Below are 24331 nucleotides of genomic sequence, written 5' to 3' on the forward strand. Positions count from 1 at the left end.
AGATGACACAAAGTAACTCGGTTCTCACTGACGAAGACAGGCAAAGCCTCCAAGAGGATTTGCACAAAATTCCAGCTTGATCAGATAGATGGGAGATGCCCTTTAACGTGGACAGTGCCAGGTCCTTCAAGTTGGAACAAGAAATAAGAAGTTCAATTACGAAATGCGCGGCGTTAAACTCACAAGCGTGCATTGCATTAAGGACCTGGGGGTCAAAATCGCGTCAAACCTCAAATTCTCACATCAATGCAGCAAATAAAGCGAACAGAATGTTGGGCTTCATTAAAAGAAACTTTTTATTCAAGAATAAAGATGTAATACTTCCGCTCTACAATAGCTTAGTCAGACCCCACTTGGAATATGCAGTACAATTTTGGTCTCCTCACCATGCAAAGGACATTGCTAAATTAGAAGGTGCTCAGTGTCGGGCAACAAAAATGATCCCTTCCTTGCGCAACAAATCCTACGAAGAAAGGTTTTCCACCCTTAACATGTTCTCTCTTGAGAAACGTCACCTCCGAGGAAAACTGATCGAATGTTTTAAAATACTTAATGGTTTCACGAATGTAGACAGAACAAAATTGTTTATAATCGATGACACTTTGCGAACGAGGAACAATGGCATAAAACTCAAATGTAGACAAGTAAATTCAGACTGCGCCAAATTTTTCTTCACCAACATTGTAGTGCGAGAATGGAATAAGCTCCCACCATCAGTGATCCAGTGTAACATGATTGACTCCTTTAAAAACAAGCTTGACTGTCACTTCCTTGAACTTAATATTAACTAGAGTAGAAAAGCAACGTTTTGGAGCCATCTGATTAGTGTAGATTCACTTAGGTTTAAGGACAGACTACCTAGTCTGGACCATGGGGTCTGTGTGGTCTGATTTTCTATGTAATTCTATGTAACCTAAACAGAAAGGTTAATGTGGCCTGTAATTCTCTCCACTTCTTTCTACTGTCATCATACTCTGACAATGGTCTGATTTATGCCTCTCCACCAAGTTTTCTGTCTGCATACTACTAGAGGAACCCATTCTGCCTCTCATTCAGAAATATCCCTCTTCTTTCTTGGATAGACATATATAAAACTCTCTGATTACTTTGTAGCACTTTTGCATTTTTCTATGCGCCACAAAGTGTCAGTAGACTTTCTTGCAAGACGCTGGTGATAGGATTCCAATTTGTTAGTGTACTCCTTAATGTCACTCACACCCTTAGTTGTCTATTTCTTCTGATACGTTTTGCAGGATAAGAGAACATGAAATATTTTACATCTTTTATTACATAGCATAATATATGTTTGAATATTTCCTTTTTAATATATTAGTCAGTACTTGATACACCTCTTGGGTGGGACCACCTGATGCACTGCCAACAAGGTGGGTTGTCCCTATGACTCATTTACCAAGACATGATGCATGTTAAATATCAATGAGTGTGTTCCTTAATCTTGCTTTTAGCATGATGAATGCATACAAAAGTAACACAAAAACTGAAAATTTTTATGACCAAACAACACAAACTAGTTGCCGACTACTTTTTAGTGGTATAAAGCCTCAGGTAACCTAGAAGGTGTTAGATGAATACCGAAACTACTATTAACGAAGCTGAAAACAAGAGTGTGGACAGTGCTACTTCCTGTGCAAGGCTTAACCTCCGCTTCAAAAAGTAAAATACATCATTAATACTAACACTACATTCTTCTCCAAGTACATTTGTGCTTGCTTAAAGTTACATTAATAAGTAGTAATTGTAATAAAAATGGGCTGATAATAATGATGATAATAATAATAATAATAATAATAATAATAATAATAATAATAATAATAATAATAATAATAATAATAATTTTGCATTGAAATGGCTTCATGGCAAAACATCACACACATTTTATGATAAGTATTAATGTAGTCCCTGTACCACTTTTATTTCTTCTGTGTGTGTGTGTGTGTGTGTGTGTGTGTGTGTGTATGGAGAACAATTTCTGTGCTTATATTCCTCCTAAAATTACATTCTACAATTACTGAAGATATCTGCAAATAAATATCAATATAAAATCAAATAAAATGTTACACAATGCTGGGGTGCACATTGCTCAGAATGGAAACACCCACAGCATCACTTCTATCATTAAATATTCCTTACCTGTAAAAGGATCAAATAAATTATCGAGGAACAAAAGTAAATGCAACAACAACAAAAAAATCAGCACGACTGCATTTTGTGTTTTCAATTTGATCACCAGAGGACTTGTCTTGGCCCCATGTTGATCTTGCCATTCAAAACCGCAACGGATAACACACGTATGCAAGCACACACATACACCCAACCACACAAAGTACAAAGATGCCATTCTATCATTCCCAAGATCCTTCCTCAGCAGTTCCTTGAGTACCTTTTAACACCTCACCCGACTAGCCAGAAACTAATGGGAGCTGTCTTTATGCCTTGGCTCACAGGTAGCTGACTTGAGCCACCTGTCAATGAAAGGCATGTGCAAAGACTTACCACTCTCACTACATAAAACTATATAACCTAAAAATTATCAGAAGCACACAAATATATGATTTTATCTTGTGAAACTTAAAAATTCTGAAAGTCAAACTACAAAAACCTGGTGATTAATTTTAGGTTAGTTGTGTGCCTATTTATCTTGCAGTTACTCTGGTGCTGCAGAAAATATCCAGCAAATATATTCAAATGAACAACTAATACTCACTTCTTCCTTCAGTCAGTCAATAATTTGTTCAACCATCCCATAAGAAACTTCAGGCAGTCATGGAACATAAATCATCCTACAGATTAACATGACTGCAACAAAAAATAAAATGCAGTTAGTTGGATGAGAAGAATTATCCACATCAACTACTGGATTGTTAGAAAATGTCCTCAATTTATGATATATCCAAATTTCTGGCCTTGACCAATATAAAAGTCCATCTGCAACATGCAAGATGCTGGCAAAGACTATAAAAGAATTTCAGATTTTTTGTAAATGTTTGGGAAATTGTATTTTGTCTCCAAGAAACTTTCCATTGTTCATCTGTTCTCTTATATGTTGGTGATGCTGTCCATAAGTAATGCACTAGTGTATTAGCACACCAACAACATGGGCTCACCTTGACCCTTCAATACACCTGGGAGGACTATGGAAAGGTGGCTGAGAGGGGGCAAGGGACATGGTCATACTCAGTCTTTGACAAATATGACTTTCACACACATCCTCAGCATGGTTATCCTTTGGACCCAGTCACCTCATTTACTCTAAATAAAAAAATCAAAGCAAAGAGATCCAGAACTTACCTAAGACAGTGAAATCACCACATAGTCAACATCTTCCATTAATATTCATAAACTGGCTAAAAAATATATAACCTGTCATACATAGAGAAAACATACATAATTCATATACGTAAACTAAACGAGATTCAGTTTCTTTCTAAAACTATGAGGCAGGCATAAATGCTACTACCTTATCACATCCTAAAAGTATTTTCATCTATATATAAGATATCAGTTTGCCTGAAACCATGAAAAAATTCAAATGATTATGAACATGTAACACTGATCCACACTTATTTAAAGTCTGCAATGCTTGGGTAAAGTACTCATGTTAGTCAACTATTATCATACTACAACCCACTTCAAAGATAAACTAAGAGACACACTAAACTCTTTCATCAACGACAGCCATTACACAACCACCCTACAAACAGAGGCTGGTCAACATCCGTGCTACTCTTACCACTGGCTCCTTGTGCCTCTGCTCCACATGTTACTTGGCAAACTAAGGTATTCTACTTGATTCTTACTCCCAGTGCTTTCCTCAAACATAAAAAGAAATCACAACTTACTAAATCTTGTCTCAGACTTTTCACCAAACATTCTGGTGATCCTAAGGATGAACTATTTCCTCCCAAGGATGATGTATATCAAGCACCTCATGCTTTCACTTCCATCCCTGGATAAATGTGAGTGTATATGAGGCGTCTATTGCTCAAGGGGTGAACAAGCCAATTACCTTGTTTTGAGATAAAGGCCTTCAAAGTCAGGCATAGCAAAAACATAATGAAAAACACACATAGCAATATCACCATACATCAATAGAAAGTTTTCAGCTAAACAAATTTGATGGAATCAGTGTTTGTGTGAAATTGTGTTAATTATTAAAAAAAAACACAAACAAACACGTATGGGTGTTTTTTATTAATGCATCTTTATTATCCGATTTAATCCAAACTCGGAAATTAAGAGAACATGATGTAACTAACAGCCAGTTAAAAATTTCAAAACAAAATTTCCATATTTAGGTGTTTTATGAGGTTTACTAGTGCTCTGCACTCTAAGAGCCCTGATACAGATGACTTCATACACTCTGCAGACAAGCAAAAACACGCTACCCTCACCACCCTTCTACTGGGCCATAGAGACCAATTTCCCATTTTCACGTTCACAGAAGGTTGCACAGTGCTTCCATCTAGCGGAAACAGACGAAAACTCAAAATCCCCCATGATGGCATGTTCGCCCCTCGAGCTCTAGACTCCTCACATGTGTGTGTGTGCAATCTATTCTGCTCTGAAGACCTCTCTCAACGATTACATGAGTCTGGACTCCCACCCTGGCTGCTACGAAAAATGAAATTTCTGATGTAGCTGATGATGATAATGATAACGATGATCACTATGAAGATGTAAAATGATTATTCTGACTGAACCTGCATGTAGGACCAATACTATATATATTCATAATATATAACACTAACTTCTACTCAGACAAGCAAAATATACCTGTTAGACTTGCACTTCATCAGTATGAAATATATAATGCTCACCAGAAGTGCTTCGCTAAAACTGGTGCTTCATCTGCGCTAAAACCTTTAGTGATAAGAGGGTAATATTGCAATGTCACCACCCCTGGATGACACTATGGACAGAGGAGCAATACAGCATCCGCCTCACTGACAGTTGAGAACAATGAGCTCAGCCACAGCACAAGCCACGTCATTGTTGTACTTGGTGAGCAGGCACTGATTCATTTCATGGTTGCTGAAGCCCATGTCTGCCAGCTGCTGAAGTGGTGGTGGAAGGCTTGGTGGCTCCTCCCCTGCCTGCAAGGAGGATAGGTTGTCAGAGGAGAGAAAAGAAAGAGCAATTATATACTTACATGCAACAACAACAAGCATTCATCTCTGGTAATGTAGCTGACTGGTTTATCAAGATTCTTTACCTCTGGTGTGGCTGCCTGGGGTGATTCTTTCCTTCTTTCTTCTTTCTGGGGAGGCTCCTGGGTGGGGCATGGGGGGGTGGGACTCGCAGCGGCACCCTCACCATCACCAACGCTTGCTGGACCATTAGCAGAGGGGGAATGCATTTCCTGGAGAAGAACATATTTATTAATCTCTCAGTCCAGTGCCTTGTCTGATTCTAGAATTATTATTGTTATATTTCATTTACTTAAACTCAGTGATTCTGTTTTCTGCACACGAAGTGGGGTCTGAAAAGTCTCAGTCATGAGACCAAATACAACAAAAGGAGGAAAAGGATCTAGTGAAAAAAGATCCCCTGATGAAATATAAGGAAATATGATACATGACATGGTTGAAATGGGCCACACTTCATATTATCAGAACTACCTACTGTTCAAGCAGCAACAAGATTTATTATCTATTAATAAAACAGACACCATCACTGAATAATGTCTCACAGAAAATCAGAGATCAAGCAGACAAATAACTATGAAGCAGACAGATAACCAACAATATCATAAAAACAAAAAGTACCACCATTGATACTACCACCCTTACCACCTATATCTACCCCCATCTCTAGAACCCTTTATAAATCACCTATATTTGCATTCACCTGGTTGATGAGGGTGATGAAGGTACGCGCCGTGTTCCAAACACCACGCACAAGGTCTTCAGGAATGATGCTCACCAACTCGTCCGGGATGATGCTTGCCCGTTCATCAGGGAGAGCTGCAGCGGCGCCGTCAACACTTGCTTGCTCAGGCGTGTTTCCTACTGCTGCTCTCTGACTTGTATTACTCTCTGGCATACCACCAGCAGAGGGAGATGGCTTGGACTGGCTCTGTGGGGATGCTCCAGTCTTCATCTTAGAAGGGGAATATATCCATGTTTACACTGGAGATGTTGTACTTGTTTCGTATTGTCACTCTACATGTAAAAAGCTTCTTACGATGTTTAACTCACAGGCAATGTAGGGAGGCTAAAGCAAGGACTAGAAAACCAAAAGTGTGGAAATTTGACTTGCCAGTTTTATAATATTCAAATTCTATGAGTGTACTTCCAAAACCAGCAACAGACATTGATGACAAATACCCAAGGATGAAAAGAATAGCCATGTCTTACCTGAGCTGAGACCGGCTGCTCACAGACAACCTCCTGCCGTTCCTCTGCTCCCAGGCCCCAGTTAGCCCGGCCTGACTCCTGATGCTTCAGCTGTTGTTCTGCATCAGGTCGTGTTGAATTTTCTTTGTACAAATTGATAGCCAAGTTTGTTCGCAAGGCCTCCGGGGGAATATCCATGAAGCCCCTTGTTTCAGTGGGAGGAAGGGGAAGGGAGGGCATGCTGTTACCACTACTCCTTGAGCCCTGGGTACCCTGGTGTCTCTCCTCTGCATCAGTTGTCCGGGCATTTTCCAGTACAGATCCAGAATGGCTACTGGCTTCATTGTCATCAGCAGTGCTCCTGGTTCTGGTTGCTGATTCTTCCTGGTATTTCTTGTTGGCAGCTGTTGTTGCTCGGTCGTCTTCATCTGCAGTCAAGAAATCTGGAGAGTCAGGGCGCTCAGCTTCCGGAATGCTGTTTGTTATGCCGTGTGGTGCATTCTGTTGGCTGGACTCAGCAACACCTGTCAGACCAAAACATAATGGAAATTATAAGACAGGCGCAGAGTTAAAATAGTACAGAGTCATATGTTACCGCAGCCGATAAAATAAAAAATCATCTATGCCAGCAGAACTCACTTGAATATGGAAGCGTCAGGTCAAAACACTCAGGCATGGTCACAACAAAATAATCTTGGTCAGAAATATCAGTATCAGACTCATTCAAAATGGCTTGGTCTTCAGAGTCCAGATCAGAGAATGAGCCGCTAGAGAAGCTCAGTTCATCCAGAGCATCGCCCTCCACGGGGTCTTGAGACTTGTCTTCATTCTGCACTACAACAGAATCCTTCAGGAAGTTCAAGGTATCTACAGACTCTCTTGCCATGTCTTTCAGTGGCATCTGAAATAAAAGTGGTAATAATTTGTCATTTATGTCAGTGGCTTGTAAAGAATATGAAGGCCAATAAAAATATAATAATAAAAATCAAGACCTTTACAAAATTCCTTAGACAAAAAAATTTAATGAGAAACGCAACCTGTCAATCTAATATCATGTTAAAGTAATGAAAAGATGCGTACCACTGAATGAACTACCACTGAATCGCTGTGTGCCTCATTTAGAGCTGATCCTGAAGGGATAAGTTCTGCTTCCTCTTCAAATGATATCAGATCCTTGTTGGGTTCTGCTGTAGCTTCAAGATCATTGGCACTCTCTTGGTCTGATGTATCCACACACTTCTGGGTAATGGACAGACAGATAGATAGATAGATATAGGTATATAGTTTGAGGAAGACTACGACATCAGGTATAGTTACAAAAATACCAAAGTGTTCCATAATCTTGACATTGATGATTATACAGCTTCCTGTATGGGTGAGTAGCGGGCTTTTCTTCTACGCTCTTTTTGTTGCCCTTGAGCCGTCTCCTTTGTTGTAAAAAAAATTTAAAAAATAAATAAATAAAAAGATATTTTGACCCTTTTGTTAAAACTGGCAAGTAACAACCATTAACAAAGTGATACATTCTATTACCTGGGTATCTTCCTCTGTGGAATCCTCCGCATCATAGTAGTTTTCAATGATGCCAACTTCGTACTCTGACTGCTGACTCGCCTCCCCCTCATTTGAGTCAGGCTCAGCTTCAAGATCAGGGATGTCATCAGATGTTGCATTAGCTGAACCTTCTGCTGTGGCATTTTCTGTGTCATGCACATCCTTTGCGGCATCCATAAAGTTTGGTACATCCTGAAAATGGGGTATTTTTGTCATCCAGTACCACCAGCTTTCCTTATTACGATTAGAATCCCACATGAAAAAGTGGAGCCAGGGTCAGGAGGAAAGACATCCCAAAACAATAAAAATATTTCCAAAGGACAAAACTCACACACTGACTGATCACTAAACCTCTCACTTTTCATGCTTATTTCATGTGCCTTCCTCCTTATCTAATCACCTTTTCACAAACTGTTTCTGTAATTTTTTCAATTACTATTCATGCTTTACTTCTCCTTCCTTTTAGTCTTTCAGTAATCAGTCCCTTTAACCTCCTGATCCTATCCATTCTCTTTACATTAACTTTTCAATGAATGACTAAAAGTCATTCTAAGCTTACCCCGACACTAACTTTCTCACTGTTTCATCCCCACTTACCTCTTCTGAAGATTGTTCGTCAGAGGATGACTGTTCTTCACACTCCTTTTCTTCATTTTCTTCTTCAGTGCTTGTTCCCTCTGCTCCCAGAGCTCCATCAGAGTCTGACTTATCAACAGCAACCTTTGTCTGGCTCTCAGTGTCAGAGTTTGCGTTGCTGGTGACGTACACAGCACACCAAATCTGGTTTCCAAACACACGGCCTTGCTGACAGAACCTCCAGTGGGTGGCATACCAGCCAGGCTCATCTGAATCAAAAGGGCAATTTTGTCATAATGACCTCGAGAATTTTCATTGCTCATACAAATATAGCCCAGCACTATCCATAAAGCTGCATGAAAAGTAAACTGTCATCTCTGTGATGCTAGAATTTGATTTCTCATTTATAAGCTGAGGAACAATCTTGAAGTGAAAGACTTCCATTCATGTTACATATTTCAGCTTCACCTGGGAAAGTCCAAGCTTGTGGCACTCACCCGGTGCAATGAAGGTGATGGAGATGTTTCCACACTCGCCAGGTTTCAGGGGAGGGCACACCACCTTCTTCTCCAGGGGTTTCAGCTTCCAGTCTACAGGCGAGCCTTGGAACTGCACCTGAGTCCACTTACACACCTCAGTCTGTGTATAAAAATGTATGAACAAAGTGGATTCCAGTTCTCCATCAAGTTTTGAAAATGCATCCAAAGCTTTAATCAAACGTTTCTTTAACCCGGTAGCAGCGGGGATCATGTTTCTTAATGGTCCCTTCATGCGAGAAAAATGAGAAAAAATCACCCCTCACACAAACCATTTCATAATATATATCAAAGCATTTCTGATCAGATTATGTATCATCTATTTTGGGGGGTAAAAATCATGGCACAAATTTGGCCCATCGCTGCTACACGGTGAAGCCACAAATTTGGCCCGTCGCTGCTACCGGGTTAATTTCTGTCTATGTACACTAATGACATATAACAAAGCAAATATATGCATCTATCTGATTATAGTATACTGAAACTAGTTTGTCAATGTTTTCTCTCAAAATTACAAATTGGTATACAAAAAATCTTACCTTTTCATTCCAAGGCATCACTCCAGAGTTCAGCACCCTCCAGGTCTTCACAAACTGGGCTCCCGGTGGTACCTGAGACCCATCTGGGTAGGTGATGTCTTTAACATAGAAAGCATTATAGCCCAGGATGGCAGACTTGTGACTCTCAGTTGGGGAGTCCTCAGCTAGAGCCTCCAACTCCAAGAGAGCCTTGTGCAGGAGGGATGCATCTACAGGGTAAGCCTGTCCAGATAAAAAGAATGTTAGACATATCCTAGAGACAGATTTACTTTTAAGCTATGACGGTTCAGACTTATTTCATACTTCACAAGTTCAAAGCTTTATTAATTACATTCAAAAGAAGAAAAAATGCGTTAAAATATGCAGTCAGATAAATATTCAATAATTAACTGAGTTGCTACTGGATATGGCTTTGTTCTGAACTTTTGGGATGGAAGACAAGCATAATATTTCAGAATATAAACACAAAAAGAGGCTGTGCATACCTTCCGATCAATATCTATTTTCCTGGATTTCCCGGCCTTCCGATCAGAGCGTCTCAGGTACCTCTGCTCAGCCAGGGTCCCATCACCATGCTTGTCTGCTGCTCGGTGATGCTTGTCCACAACCTTGCGCAGTTTGCTGAGCTCCTCGGGAGTGCAAGCTTGTTTCTTCCTCAGACCCTCCATCTTGGCCAACACCTTCCCCTGAGTACGGCTGCTCTTCTCTATCTCTAGAAGCCGGCTGCAACTGAGAGTGTATACTTTAACTTTTAGACTGGTAACATGTATGTCTGTCTCCCTATCCACATTTTCAACACCATGCATGAAATTATTATCTTTTCTTCATTAATTTCTCAAAATATTTTTCCTACAGCATATCTTGCCAGCAACACCTAAAATGAATGAGCTTCCCACTTCAAAAATTTGACTTACTTGCTGGTTGATTTTCTCTTCTCAGCTTTTTCTTGCTGTTTCTTTAATCTCTCAGTTAGTTTTTCTTGTTTTTTCATGAGTCTTTCCTCCAACTTTTCATGCTTCTTTGAAAATCTTTCTTCCATCTTTCCTTGTTTCTTAGCCATCTTCTCCTCCATCCTCTCAAGCCACTTGGTGACCTTATCCTCATCCTTTCCACTTTTTTTGCGTTTGACCCCACCATCAGAGCCCTTCATGTTCTCTTTTGCATCTCCATTCTTGTTTTTGAAATGGCTCTCCAAATCTTGTATTTTTTCATCTGAACTCTCTTTCCCTTCTGTAAACGTAATCTGGAAGCTGCTTTTCTTCTGGGGATTATTAAATTGAAGTTCAATGCCTCTCATCTCAATATTGTCTTTTGCATTTTCTTCTTTCTTCTTGGCACACTTCTCCATACCAGACCTTCTCTCCTTTAAGCAGCCTTTTTTGAGCTGGAAACTACTTCTCTTCTGAAGATGACTTGATATTCTCTGATTCTTTCGGGCCACATAGAGTTCAAGTGGTGCTGCCGAGTCATTTTTCAGGTGGCCACTTTCTGCCAAAAAATTATTGTAAGCAGGAGGGCAAGTGACTTTGAGTTGTGTTGGCAGTGAACTGTCCTGCTGTACATCACCCTCAGCCCTTATTAAACTCTTGCAAGTAAATTTTGGTTTTGAGTTTAAAGTTCTAAGTTTAAATTCAGCTTGTGGAAATTCTGAAATGAAACAGAAAAAAAATATATAATAGCTATTAGACCAAGCTGCTGTTACATCAATATCAAAAGAAAACACGTTATAAATACACTGAAGCCTCTCATCGGATGTTCAAGAAGTAAATTCAAACAACTGTTAGTCAGTCATATTTTTATAAGCTTTGTAACCTTATCATATTTCCACTTTTTAAACCAGAAAGTCTTAATACTCAATAGAATGAATGCCAAATCATCTACAGCCTAAAAGATTATGCCATACCGAAAGGCTGTGAATGGTCCAGCAGGTCACTCTTTACTCTTGGGGTCCTGGACGCAACCAAGGCTAGGGGTGATTCATTACCTTTACCTTCTGAACATTCTGAAACAATTGATAGAATATTTTACTATAATGCAATACAATAGCTATGAATAATTGTTAAAGGAAAACTTCCTGAAATAATATAAATAATGTGTCATCAATATCATCTTACCTTGAGGTTTCTCCTGATCATCCTTGGGAGCAATAGCCAATTCCTCCCTTATCAAATGTGCCAGTTTGGTGACCACATCCTCACACAGGTCTTCACGGAACTGAAAAAACAGCGCCAGTGTCACAAAAAAAAAAAAAAAAAAAAATCTTCAAACTTTTACATAAGGGTGCATGCAAAATTTAAGTCATATCACAGTTACTTCTTAAAGCTTTAAAAGTGATTACACAAATAGCATCATTAAACACAACAGCCTCAAACAGTGGGAGAGAGTACTAACCTTATTCATGTAGGTAGTGAACCATTTTGGAGGCTGGTCGAGGCTCCCTGACTCCTTGGGCCTCGTTCCTCCACCTGAAACTTCTCCATCACCTGTTTGAGGTAGATCATTTAGAGTGAGGCCTTGAAACATCTTCTTCATCTCTAAAACTGAAGCAAAACTAATCTATATGATGGTATTTTTTTAAGCTTTATGGATATGGTAATGAAGGCATAAGAACAGTGACCCACTAAATGCACAGCCCAAGTAATGTCTTGAGTGGACCTAGTAATGGCTAATGATGATCATGCTTATGACAACTAACCTCCAAGATCTAGGGTGCTACACTAACCTCTGTCAGTGGAGAACAACGATGGGAAACTTCTCTTGTCCTGTCCATTACTCCTTCCCCCAAAACTTGTGGACTCCTTGGGTGGTGAGGCAGTCTTGAAGAAAGAGATCCCCCCTTCCTTAGGTGGGGAGGAGCTAACCCGCTTGATCCCCGATGACACAATGGAGAACACTGTGGGGAGGCTGCCCTGGCGTGTAATGTCCAACACCAGTTTGTCATGAGCCTCTGCCTTCTTTTTGGCCACCTGGATGAAGTGTGCTTGCTTTACTATACATGTGAGAGAAGCGAGAACTCCCCTACAAACATAACTTGTGTGTATAATGAAATGGTAAATCACTTGAGCTGAATTCTGTATGAGAAGATCCAAGTCATAATTTTCTGCTTCTAGTACAAGGAATAGTCTATCAAACTAAACTCTACTACAAAATTCTGCAGAGTAGATACTTTTTATACTGTTAAGTCTGCATTTCTACCATCCTAAGACTTATATACTTTCAGGATGGGAACACTAAGACATTTCAATAACCGAATTTGACACTCGATTTGAATTCTTTCTTGTGCCTTTGACCTGCCTCCTGTACTGTATAGATAAAACAAATACCGTGAAGCACAGAAAACACTCATACACCCACCTTCAAGGCCTCCCGGTACTCTTCCTCAGACTCAATAGGGAGCTGAAAAGAAAAACAACAAGAATATGGATAAAATTCTCTCTCTCTCTCTCTAAGCTTGCACAACTGATCTGCCACCTATTATCAGTACTTAATTGCTAGTCCTCACTTACTTTATCTCCCTCATCATCACTGTAGCTGACACATATGTTCTCCTGGTGATTTACACTCAGCAAGTTCTGAAACTAAAGAATATGATTATTAAATAAATGAATAAATAAATATATAATTAATATCTCAAATCACATGACAGCCAGCAATTTATAGTAAAATCAATTGAGTACCCTCACCCAATACTCCTAGTTATCTATATACTTGATAAACTCATATATGCACTCTCCATCAAGAGATTTTTCTATTGATCAAAATGAGATCTTTCTTTGCTGATTTTTATACTGTCATATATTCAAAGATAACCTAATGCTAACTGAATTATCAACCAAACAGCTTGAGGATAATTTCAGCCTGGTGTCATTGTAATTACTGGTCCATATTTTGATGGTACAATTAAAATAAACTTATCTTTGCATTGCCAATACATGCATACTTGTGGTGAAGAGCAATGTGGTCAATAGGGATGACAGAGCATCATGATAGGAGTGATAATTAAGATTTTAAAATGGGAAAGTTGCCTTAACAATTTTGACAGGAAATCAGTATTTAACCAGTTTTCCTAATTTGCTCTGCAGCACTGACACCATTTTTTTCATTAAATATCTCAGTGTACTCTTCATTTTTATACCCATTTCATACAAAAATGATTCAATGGGGGATCAAAAAAGGGGCAAGGCCCCCCCTGTTAGAAGATTGTTAGGTTGTTAGAATAAATTAATGGGATTAGGTTTGGCTAACTTATTTGGGTTTTGAAAGCCCATTATTCAGTGATTTTGCCTTCCCCCCAAAAACCTGGTTCTCCACAGGTCCCCAGGCTTGTGTTCAGGGGTAGGGGGCTGGAGTGGTGGATGGGTAGTTGTTTTGTAGTTTTACCCTTATTTGTTGAGAATTCCGAGCCTGAATCTTGTTACCTCTAAATCTATTGAATATATTGAGGAAAACGCCCTGACTCGTCTTGGGGCGAAAATGAGCGTCAACTCTTCACCTTGACACAACGTCACCTTCACGTAAACCTGCCCCAACACTGCGCCCCTGACAGCACGATACTCACGATGTACGACTTAAACTTGGTCCAGTCCAGCTCCGACAGGTCCTGGTCCAGCAGCCCCACCTCACCAATGGTCTTGCCGTAGAACTGTATGGAGAAGACCACGGCCTCCGTCCCCGAGGTGGTGGTGCTGCCGAGGCTCGCCATGGAGGCTGACCCTAGCGCCGCCTCGTCACAGCCGCCATTCCTCGATGTCTTCCACTCCACCGCCTTGCTCCGGCCCACCACCTTCCTGGGCACGCCGCCTGACCTGGGGTGCATCGCTACATGTGTGGGGGAAAGGCGGGGACGGGCGGGTTTGCGGGTATATGGAGGCAGAATAGTTGCAGTCTTTCCTCTTTCCTCCTCTCACGACCTGCGGCGCCACTACCGAAGGACTGTGTTCGGGTACGCTCCTCTGTCTTCATTGCCTTTATCTTCAATTATCTATGTCTGAAGTGTGCTAGAGTTACAGACTTTTCGGTTTCACTCTATTTATTACTCTTCTGACTCTACCTGCTGTCCTGCATTTAATGATGATAGCCATAAAAAGTTTCATGATATCATTGCACTTCACATCAGCTGTTTTATGTCACGTCTGCATTGTGTCATTGACTTCCAATTATTCCATCAGTTATCATAGCATTGAATATTAACTATTTTGTCAATGATTGTCAATTTATCAACTACTGTGACCTTCTAGGAATTATTGTAACACTTTGCCAACTCATGAAACACTGATTTATCACGATTTTACACCAAATACACATTGCAACGTTGGTGTTTTACGTTATTTAGTACTGTAAGTGGATTGATTTCCCAGGATATCCAATGAAAGACTGTTAATAATGGAAGACTAAGCCCGGGCCAGCATACGGACGGGTGGTGACGCCTCAGCTGGTCCCTGTAAACAAACAAAGGGCCAATGTGACTCCAGATAAGATTGCTCAAGATAATGCAATAGAGAGAATAAATGGGTCTCTTAGCGTGTTTTCCCCAAAGATTCCTTCCACATAATCGCCTCTTTTCATTATGCCAGGCCTAGAGGAATGTTATGGTTGGAGGAGTCACGGCTCTTTAAATCCCCTCCCCTTCCAGCTCTCTCCGCCCCGTCCATTTAAAAAGTCCTAGGTATTTGGCAAGGATTTTTCATTGTCTCTCTAGACTCCTTGGTCTTTAGTTAGTACATAGTATAACCACCTCTATTAATAGTAGCAAAATATAAATGGCCTACCACAACATTGCACCATATCATTAATTAATTAAACTGCACTTTGCAAAGTTCCGAGCTATTTCGTCATTCTCTGTCCAATCATTCATATAATTTTAATGAAAGAAAATAGATACAATCTCTCTCCAGGCTTGACAGAACGCAACCACTTCAATCAATGGTAAAAAAATAACAACACATGACCTACCACAGCCATATCAATACATTAGGCAACAGTGCGTGAAGTGGTTCGCCTTCGAAGTCTGCGTCACATGCAAGATCACCGTCACATGACTAGAGATTGCTGGTTACTCATTAGCCCCGCAGCAGGATAATAGTGTTTAGAGGCGCTCTTGGAGAAAGTTATATATATATATATATATATATATATATATATATATATATATATATATATATATATATATATATATATATATATATATATATATATAAGAACATAAGAACATAAGAACGTAAGGAGTCTGCAAGAGGCCGGTTGGCCTATACAAGACACCTCCTGTACACTCAACCCCACCTTACCTCACCATCCATGGCTTTATCTAACCTCTTCTTGAATGTATCTATGGTATTGGCACCCACAACATGGCTCCCAAGCCTGTTCCATTCGTCCACCACTCAATTGGTGAACCAATTCTTACCTATGTCTTTGTTGAATCTGAATTTGTCTAACTTAAAACCATTTCCACGCGTCCTACCTGGCTCTTTCACTCTCAAAATTTTATTGACATCCCCTTTATTAAATCCCTTCATCCATTTATAAACTTCGATCAAGTCTCCTCGCACCCTTCGCCTTTCTAGAGAGTGTAGATTTAACTGCTTCAGCCTGTCTTCATAAGGCAAGTTTCTCACCCCCTGAATCATCTTTGTCATCCTCCTCTGTACAGATTCTAACATCTTGATATCCATTCTATAGTAGGGGGACCAGAACTGAACTGCATAATCGAGATGAGGTCTAACTAGTGCTAAGTAAAGTTTGAGGATGACTTCAGCGCTCCTATTGCTCACGCTCCTTGAGATGAAACCTAGTACTCTGTTTGCCCGATTTTTAGCCTGAATGCATTGAGCCCTAGGACGGAGGTCAGCGCTCACTAGGACTCCTAAGTCTCTCTCACGCCCAGACCTGCTTAGAGGAGTGTCATTTAAGGAGTAATTGTGTAAGGGGTTATTCCTACCTACGCTCAAAATGCTACACTTCCCGACATTGAATTCCATCTGCCACTTCCTCGCCCAATCATATAGTCTGTCAAGCTCATCCTGGAGAACGGTAGCGTCGCTGTCTGCGACACGTCTGTATACACACACACACACACACACACATAAACATTTATATATATATATATATATATATATATATATATATATATATATATATATATATATATATATATATATATATATATATATCACATAAGAACATAAGAACGTAAGGAGTCCGCATAAGGCCGGTTGGCCTACACAAGGCAGCGCCTGTAATTCTAACCCCACCTTACCTCGACACTATCCATGAATTTATCCAACCTCTACTTGAATGTATCTATGGTATTGGCACCCACAACATGACTGACAAGTCTATTCCATTCATCCACCACTCTATTGGTAAACCAATTCTTGCCTATATGTCTTTGATGAATCTGAATTTATCTAACTTAAATCCAGTACTACGTGTCCTACCTGGTTCTTTAACAACCAAAACCTTATTGACATCCCCTTTATTAAAGCCCTTCATCCATTTATAAACTTCGATCAGGTCTCCGTTCAACCTTTGCCTTTCTAGAGTGTAGATTTAAATGCTTCAGTCTATCCACATAAGGCAAGTTTCTCAGCCCCTGAATCATTTTTATCATCCTTCTCTGTACTGATTCTAACATCTTGATATCCATTCTATAGCAGGGTGACCAAAACTGAACCGCATAATCGATATGAGGTCTAACTAGTGCTTACTTATGAGAAATTCTATACAGTTAAGTGAGGTCATTCTTTGTCGATTTATACCACAAGGTGCTGGCAATCATGTGTTTGAAGATACCCTAAACTTAACCTAACCTTACGAAACCCCAGTTACTTTAGGTCTTGACTCAGAAAATTCATATATTCTTCCTTACTAACGACTTTCTATACAACAAAGTGAGGTAATTCTTTGTTGATGTATATTCCGGAAACTTTCCCACCCTTTGCAACCCTACACATGACCGAACTGCTACTGTGTGGGGAGGCGGTGGCTGAGTGGATAGCGTGACGGCGCCGCGTCCAGGACGACGCAGGTTCGCGCCCCGCCCGGTGCCACAAGCTGGGATTTTTCAGTCACCGCCGAGTGACCTAAGGCTACCCACATGCTGTCCAGAAGACCACCTATAGTATTTCCATGCGAAACTAGCCAGTGGGGTGGTGGCGGGTGCGGGTGCGCACCCGCCACACACACTCGACACCTGTCGCCTCCTCTCATATGTCAGCCACTCACCACCCTTAAACGAATTTGATTAAATAACTGGACAATCCAACAAGGTCACAGTGTTAAGATTGTTTCGTTTTTAGGATAATAACAAAGATTTTGTAGCAGCAATCCCCCCAACTGATGTATGTGAGCCCATGCCCCAGCAGCAAGCCCCCCAACTGATGTATGTGAGCCCGTGCCCCAGCAGCAAGCCCCAACTGATGCCCCTAACTGATGCATGTGAGCCCCTGCCCCAGCAGCAAGCCCCCCAACTGATGTATGTGAGCCCATGCCCCAGCAGCAAGCCCCCCAACTGATGCATGTGAGCCCGTGCCCCAGCAGCAAGCCCCCCAACTGATGTATGTGAGCCCGTGCCCCAGCAGCAAGCCCCCCAACTGATGTATGTGAGCCCGTGCCCCAGCAGCAAGCCCCCTAACTGATGTATGTGAGCCCATGCCCCAGCAGCAAGCCCCCCAACTGATGTATGTGAGCCCATGCCCCAGCAGCAAGCCCCCCAACTGATGTATGTGAGCCCATGCCCCAGCAGCAAGCCCCCCAACTGATGTATGTGAGCCCATGCCCCAGCAGCACACCCCGCAACTGATGTATGTGAGCCCGTGCCCCAGCAGCCCCAGCAGCAAGCCCCCAACTGATGCATGTGAGCCCGTGCCCCAGCAGCAAGCCCCCCAACTGATGTATGTGAGCCCGTGCCCCAGCAGCAAGCCCCCCAACTGATGCATGTGAGCCCGTGCCCCAGCAGCAAGCCCCCCAACTGATGCATGTGAGCCCATGCCCCAGCAGCAAGCCCCCCAACTGATGCATGTGAGCCCATGCCCCAGCAGCACACCCCGCAACTGATGTATGTGAGCCCATGCCCCAGCAGCACACCCCGCAACTGATGTATGTGAGCCCATGCCCCAGCAGCAAGCCCCAACTGATGTATGTGAGCCCATGCCCCAGCAGCACGCCCCCCAACGGATGCATGTGAGCCCATGCCCCAGCAGCAAGCCCCCAACTGATGCATGTGAGCCCATGCCCCAGCAGCAAGCCCCCCAACTGATGCATGTGAGCCCATGCCCCAGCAGCAAGCCCCCCAACTGATGTATGTGAGCCCATGCCCCAGCAGCAATCCCCCCAACTGCTGTATGTGAGCCCATGCCCCAGCAGCAAGCCCCCAACTGATGTATGTGAGCCCATGCCCCAGCAAGCCCCCCAACTGATGTATGTGAGCCCATGCCCCAGCAGCAAGCCCCCCAACTGATGCATGTGAGCCCATGCCCCAGCAAGCCCCCAACTGATGTATGAGCCCATGCCCCAGCAGCAAGCCCCCCAACTGATGTATGTGAGCCCATGCCCCAGCAGCAAGCCCCCCAACTGATGTATGTGAGCCCATGCCCCAGCAGCACACCCCGCAACTGATGTATGTGAGCCCATGCCCCAGCAGCACACCCCGCAACTGATGTATGTGAGCCCGTGCCCCAGCAGCACACCCCCAACTGATGCATGTGAGCCCATGCCCCAGCAGCACACCCCGCAACTGATGTATGTGAGCCCATGCCCCAGCAGCAAGCCCCCCAACTGATGTATGTGAGCCCATGCCCCAGCAGCACACCCCGCAACTGATGTATGTGAGCCCGTGCCCCAGCAGCACACCCCGCAACTGATGTATGTGAGCCATGCCCCAGCAGCACACCCCCCAACTGATGTATGTGAGCCCATGCCCCAGCAGCAATCCCCCCAACTGATGTATGTGAGCCCATGCCCCAGCAGCAAGCCCCAACTGATGTATGTGAGCCCATGCCCCAGCAAGCCCCCAACTGATGTATGTGAGCCCGTGCCCCAGCAGCAAGCCCCCCAACTGATGTATGTGAGCCCATGCCCCAGCAGCAAGCGCCCCAACGGATGGATGTGAGCCCGTGCCCCAGCAAGCCCCCCAACTGATGTATGTGAGCCCATGCCCCAGCAGCAAGCCCCCCAACTGATGTATGTGAGCCCATGCCCCAGCAGCAAGCCCCCCAACTGATGTATGTGAGCCCATGCCCCAGCAGCACGCTCCGCAACGGATGTATGTGAGCCCATGCCCCAGCAGCACACCCCGCAACGGATGTATGTGAGCCCATGCCCCAGCAGCAAGCCCCCCAACTGATGTATGTGAGCCCATGCCCCAGCAGCACACCCCGCAACGGATGTATGTGAGCCCATGCCCCAGCAGCACGCTCCGCAACGGATGTATGTGAGCCCATGCCCCAGCAGCACGCCCCCAACGGATGTATGTGAGCCTGTGCCCAGCAGCACGCACCCCAACGGATGTATGTGAGCCCATGCCCCAGCAGCACACCCCGCAACGGATGTATGTGAGCCCATGCCCCAGCAGCACGCTCCGCAACGGATGTATGTGAGCCCGTGCCCCAGCAGCAAGCCCCCCAACGGATGTATGTGAGCCCATGCCCCAGCAGCACCCCCCGCAACTGATGTATGAGCCCATGCCCCAGCAGCACACTCCGCAACGGATGTATGAGCCCGTGCCCCAGCACACCCTGCAACGGATGTATGTGAGCCCATGCCCCAGCAGCACGCCCCCAAACGGATGTATGTGAGCCCTTGCCCCAGCAGCACACCCCGCAACGGATGTATGTGAGCCCATGCCCCAGCAGCAAGCCCCCCAACGGATGTATGTGAGCCCGTGCCCCAGCAGCAAGCCCCCCAACGGATGTATGTGAGCCCGTGCCCCAGCAGCACACCCCGCAACGGATGTATGTGAGCCCGTGCCCCAGCAGCACGCACCGCAACGGATGTATGTGAGCCCGTGCCCCAGCAGCACGCCCCCCAACTGATGTATGTGAGCCCATGCCCCAGCAGCAAGCCCCCCAACTGATGTATGTGAGCCCGTGCCCCAGCAGCAAGCCCCCTAACTGATGTATGTGAGCCCATGCCCCAGCAGCAAGCCCCCTAACTGATGTATGTGAGCCCGTGCCCCAGCAGCACGCCCCGAAACGGATGTATGTGAGCCCATGCCCCAGCAGCAAGCCCCCTACCTGATGTATGTGAGCCCGTGCCCCAGCAGCAAGCCCCCCAACTGATGTATGTGAGCCCGTGCCCCAGCAGCAAGCCCCCCAACTGATGTATGTGAGCCCATGCCCCAGCAGCACGCTCCGCAACGGATGTATGTGAGCCCGTGCCCCAGCAGCACGCTCCGCAACGGATGTATGTGAGCCCATGCCCCAGCAGCACACCCCGCAACGGATGTATGTGAGCCCATGCCCCAGCAGCACGCTCCGCAACGGATGTATGTGAGCCCATGCCCCAGCAGCACACCCCGCAACGGATGTATGTGAGCCCATGCCCCAGCAGCACGCTCCGCAACGGATGTATGTGAGCCCATGCCCCAGCAGCACCCGCCGCAACGGATGTATGTGAGCCCATGCCCCAGCAGCACACCCCGCAACGGATGTATGTGAGCCCATGCCCCAGCAGCACGCTCCGCAACGGATGTATGTGAGCCCGTGCCCCAGCAGCACGCTCCGCAACGGATGTATGTGAGCCCATGCCCCAGCAGCACGCTCCGCAACGGATGTATGTGAGCCCGTGCCCCAGCAGCACGCTCCGCAACGGATGTATGTGAGCCCGTGCCCCAGCAGCACACCCCGCAACGGATGTATGTGAGCCCATGCCCCAGCAGCACACCCCGCAACGGATGTATGTGAGCCCATGCCCCAGCAGCACACCCCGCAACGGATGTATGTGAGCCCATGCCCCAGCAGCAAGCCCCCCAACTGATGTATGTGAGCCCATGCCCCAGCAGCAAGCCCCCCAACTGATGTATGTGAGCCCATGCCCCAGCAGCACACCCCGCAACGGATGTATGTGAGCCCGTGCCCCAGCAGCAAGCCCCCCAACTGATGTATGTGAGCCCGTGCCCCAGCAGCAAGCCCCCCAACTGATGTATGTGAGCCCGTGCCCCAGCAGCAAGCCCCCCAACTGATGTTTGTGAGCCCATGCCCCAGCAGCAAGCCCCGCAACTGATGTATGTGAGCCCATGCCCCAGCAGCAAGCCCCCCAACTGATGTATGTGAGCCCATGCCCCAGCAGCAAGCCCCCCAACTGATGTATGTGAGCCCATGCCCCAGCAGCACGCTCCGCAACGGATGTATGTGAGCCCGTGCCCCAGCAGCAAGCCCCCCAACTGATGTATGTGAGCCCATGCCCCAGCAGCACGCTCCGCAACGGATGTATGTGAGCCCGTGCCCCAGCAGCACACCCCGCAACTGATGTATGTGAGCCCGTGCCCCAGCAGCAAGCCCCCCAACTGATGTATGTGAGCCCATGCCCCAGCAGCAAGCCCCCCAACTGATGTATGTGAGCCCATGCCCCAGCAGCACGCTCCGCAACGGATGTATGTGAGCCCGTGCCCCAGCAGCACACCCCGCAACGGATGTATGTGAGCCCGTGCCCCAGCAGCACGCGCCGCAACGGATGTATGTGAGCCCATGCCCCAGCAGCACGCCTGCAACTGATGTATGTGAGCCCATGCCCCAGCACACACCGCAACGGATGTATGTGAGCCCGTGCCCCAGCAGCACTCCCCGCAACTGATGTATGTGAGCCCGTGCCCCAGCAGCACACCCCGCAACTGATGTATGTGAGCCCATGCCCCAGCAGCACACCCCGCAACGGATGTATGTGAGCCCATGCCCCAGCAGCACACCCCGCAACGGATGTATGTGAGCCCGTGCCCCAGCAGCACGCTCCGCAACGGATGTATGTGAGCCCATGCCCCAGCAGCACACCCCGCAACGGATGTATGTGAGCCCGTGCCCCAGCAGCACGCTCCGCAACGGATGTATGTGAGCCCGTGCCCCAGCAGCACGCTCCGCAACGGATGTATGTGAGCCCATGCCCCAGCAGCACGCTCCGCAACGGATGTATGTGAGCCCGTGCCCCAGCAGCAAGCCCCGCAACGGATGTATGTGAGCCCGTGCCCCAGCAGCACACCCCGCAACGGATGTATGTGAGCCCATGCCCCAGCAGCACGCTCCGCAACGGATGTATGTGAGCCCGTGCCCCAGCAGCACACCCCGCAACGGATGTATGTGAGCCCATGCCCCAGCAGCACACCCCGCAACGGATGTATGTGAGCCCATGCCCCAGCAGCACGCTCCGCAACGGATGTATGTGAGCCCATGCCCCAGCAGCACACCCCGCAACGGATGTATGTGAGCCCGTGCCCCAGCAGCACACCCCGCAACGGATGTATGTGAGCCCATGCCCCAGCAGCACACCCCGCAACGGATGTATGTGAGCCCATGCCCCAGCAGCACACCCCGCAACGGATGTATGTGAGCCCATGCCCCAGCAGCACACCCCGCAACGGATGTATGTGAGCCCGTGCCCCAGCAGCACACCCCGCAACGGATGTATGTGAGCCCATGCCCCAGCAGCAAGCCCCCCAACTGATGTATGTGAGCCCGTGCCCCAGCAGCACGCTCCGCAACGGATGTATGGGAGCCCATGCCCCAGCAGCAAGCCCCCGAACCGACGTCATTATGGCGTGCCATAAAAACACGCCCCCGCACTCCATATTCGGTGTCTGTGCCTGAGAAGCCCTCAAACCCCGCACCGGAAGGGTTGTCAGCATTTCACTCATCCCAAGGGTACCTTGACTCATCCCGCCCATGTCGTCGACGGCGGCTACACACACACACACACATACACACACACACACCACACACACACACACACATATATATATATATATATATATATATATATATATATATATATATATATATATATATATATATATATATAGATAGATAGATAGATAGATAGATAGATAGATAGATAGATATAGGCGGTGGCTAAGTGGTTAGCGTGACGGCCCCGCGTTCAGGAGCTCCAGGATGGACGCGGGTTCGAATCCTGGTCGCCGCACAGCGGAGGTTTTTCAGTCACCGCCGAGTGGCCTAAGACTACCCACATGTTGGCCTGAAGACCACTCATCAACCTGGGCTCTAGATAACCTCTCCAAAGAGAGGCTCAAAGATGAGTTCCGGGGAGCAGCATGAACCAACACAAGATGGCGCCACTATAAAACATTCGCCTGCGCCAGAACGGGCTGAGCCGACCATCTGGCTCCACCGGGAAGAAGCCTTGGGCCGACCATCAGGCCCCACTGCACAGGATATATATATATATATATATATATATATATATATATATATATATATATATATATATATATATATATATATATATATATATATATATATATATATATATATATATATATATATATATATAGTTATACATATATATATATATATATATATATATATATATGTATATATATATATATATTTCTATATATATATATATATATATATATATATATATATATATATATATATATATATATATATATATATCTATATATATATATATATATATATATATATATATATATATATATATATATATATATATATATATATATATATATATATATATATGTATATATATATATATATATATATATATATATATATATATATATATATATATATATATATATATA

At 44.9% G+C, this 24331-nt stretch overlaps 3 protein-coding genes across 6 annotated transcripts; 2 read left to right on the forward strand and 1 right to left on the reverse strand.

The window, feature by feature from the left end:
- Positions 1-1270: 1270 nt before the first annotated feature.
- LOC126997525 (uncharacterized) lies at positions 1271-14513 on the reverse strand. Of its 4 annotated transcripts, none has more exons than XM_050858667.1 (19): positions 14120-14513; positions 13068-13139; positions 12916-12957; positions 12284-12527; positions 11953-12044; positions 11676-11775; positions 11465-11563; positions 10476-11208; positions 10047-10290; positions 9562-9783; positions 8984-9125; positions 8508-8755; positions 7890-8102; positions 7437-7595; positions 6996-7257; positions 6378-6880; positions 5869-6096; positions 5234-5380; positions 1271-5114 (listed from the first exon to the last, which is right to left on the reverse strand). In XM_050858667.1, exons 1-19 carry the CDS (start codon positions 14375-14377, stop codon positions 4962-4964), a joined length of 4161 nt encoding a protein of 1386 aa, XP_050714624.1. In that variant the 5' UTR covers positions 14378-14513; the 3' UTR covers positions 1271-4961. The 4 variants fall into 4 exon arrangements, with proteins under 4 accessions (XP_050714624.1, XP_050714623.1, XP_050714622.1 ...); XM_050858666.1 differs by having other exon boundaries at positions 5869-6120; positions 7437-7592; positions 14120-14512; XM_050858665.1 differs by having other exon boundaries at positions 5869-6120; positions 14120-14512.
- A 3820-nt stretch (positions 14514-18333) lies between these two features.
- Positions 18334-20837, forward strand: LOC126997266 (uncharacterized). Its single transcript, XM_050858261.1, has 8 exons — positions 18334-18415; positions 18638-18822; positions 19199-19299; positions 19803-19822; positions 19926-20066; positions 20170-20346; positions 20450-20551; positions 20737-20837. Exons 1-8 carry the CDS (start codon positions 18334-18336, stop codon positions 20835-20837), a joined length of 909 nt encoding a protein of 302 aa, XP_050714218.1.
- A 136-nt stretch (positions 20838-20973) lies between these two features.
- LOC126997267 (uncharacterized) lies at positions 20974-23211 on the forward strand. Its single transcript, XM_050858262.1, has 8 exons — positions 20974-21043; positions 21188-21289; positions 21393-21494; positions 21885-21986; positions 22090-22191; positions 22414-22515; positions 22865-22966; positions 23111-23211. The coding sequence occupies exons 1-8, from the start codon at positions 20974-20976 to the stop codon at positions 23209-23211; spliced, it is 783 nt and encodes a 260-aa protein (XP_050714219.1).
- The last annotated feature ends 1120 nt before the right edge of the window (positions 23212-24331 follow it).

Source organism: Eriocheir sinensis, chromosome 12 (assembly GCF_024679095.1).
Source record: "Eriocheir sinensis breed Jianghai 21 chromosome 12, ASM2467909v1, whole genome shotgun sequence".
Classification (NCBI taxonomy): Eukaryota; Metazoa; Arthropoda; class Malacostraca; order Decapoda; family Varunidae; genus Eriocheir; species Eriocheir sinensis.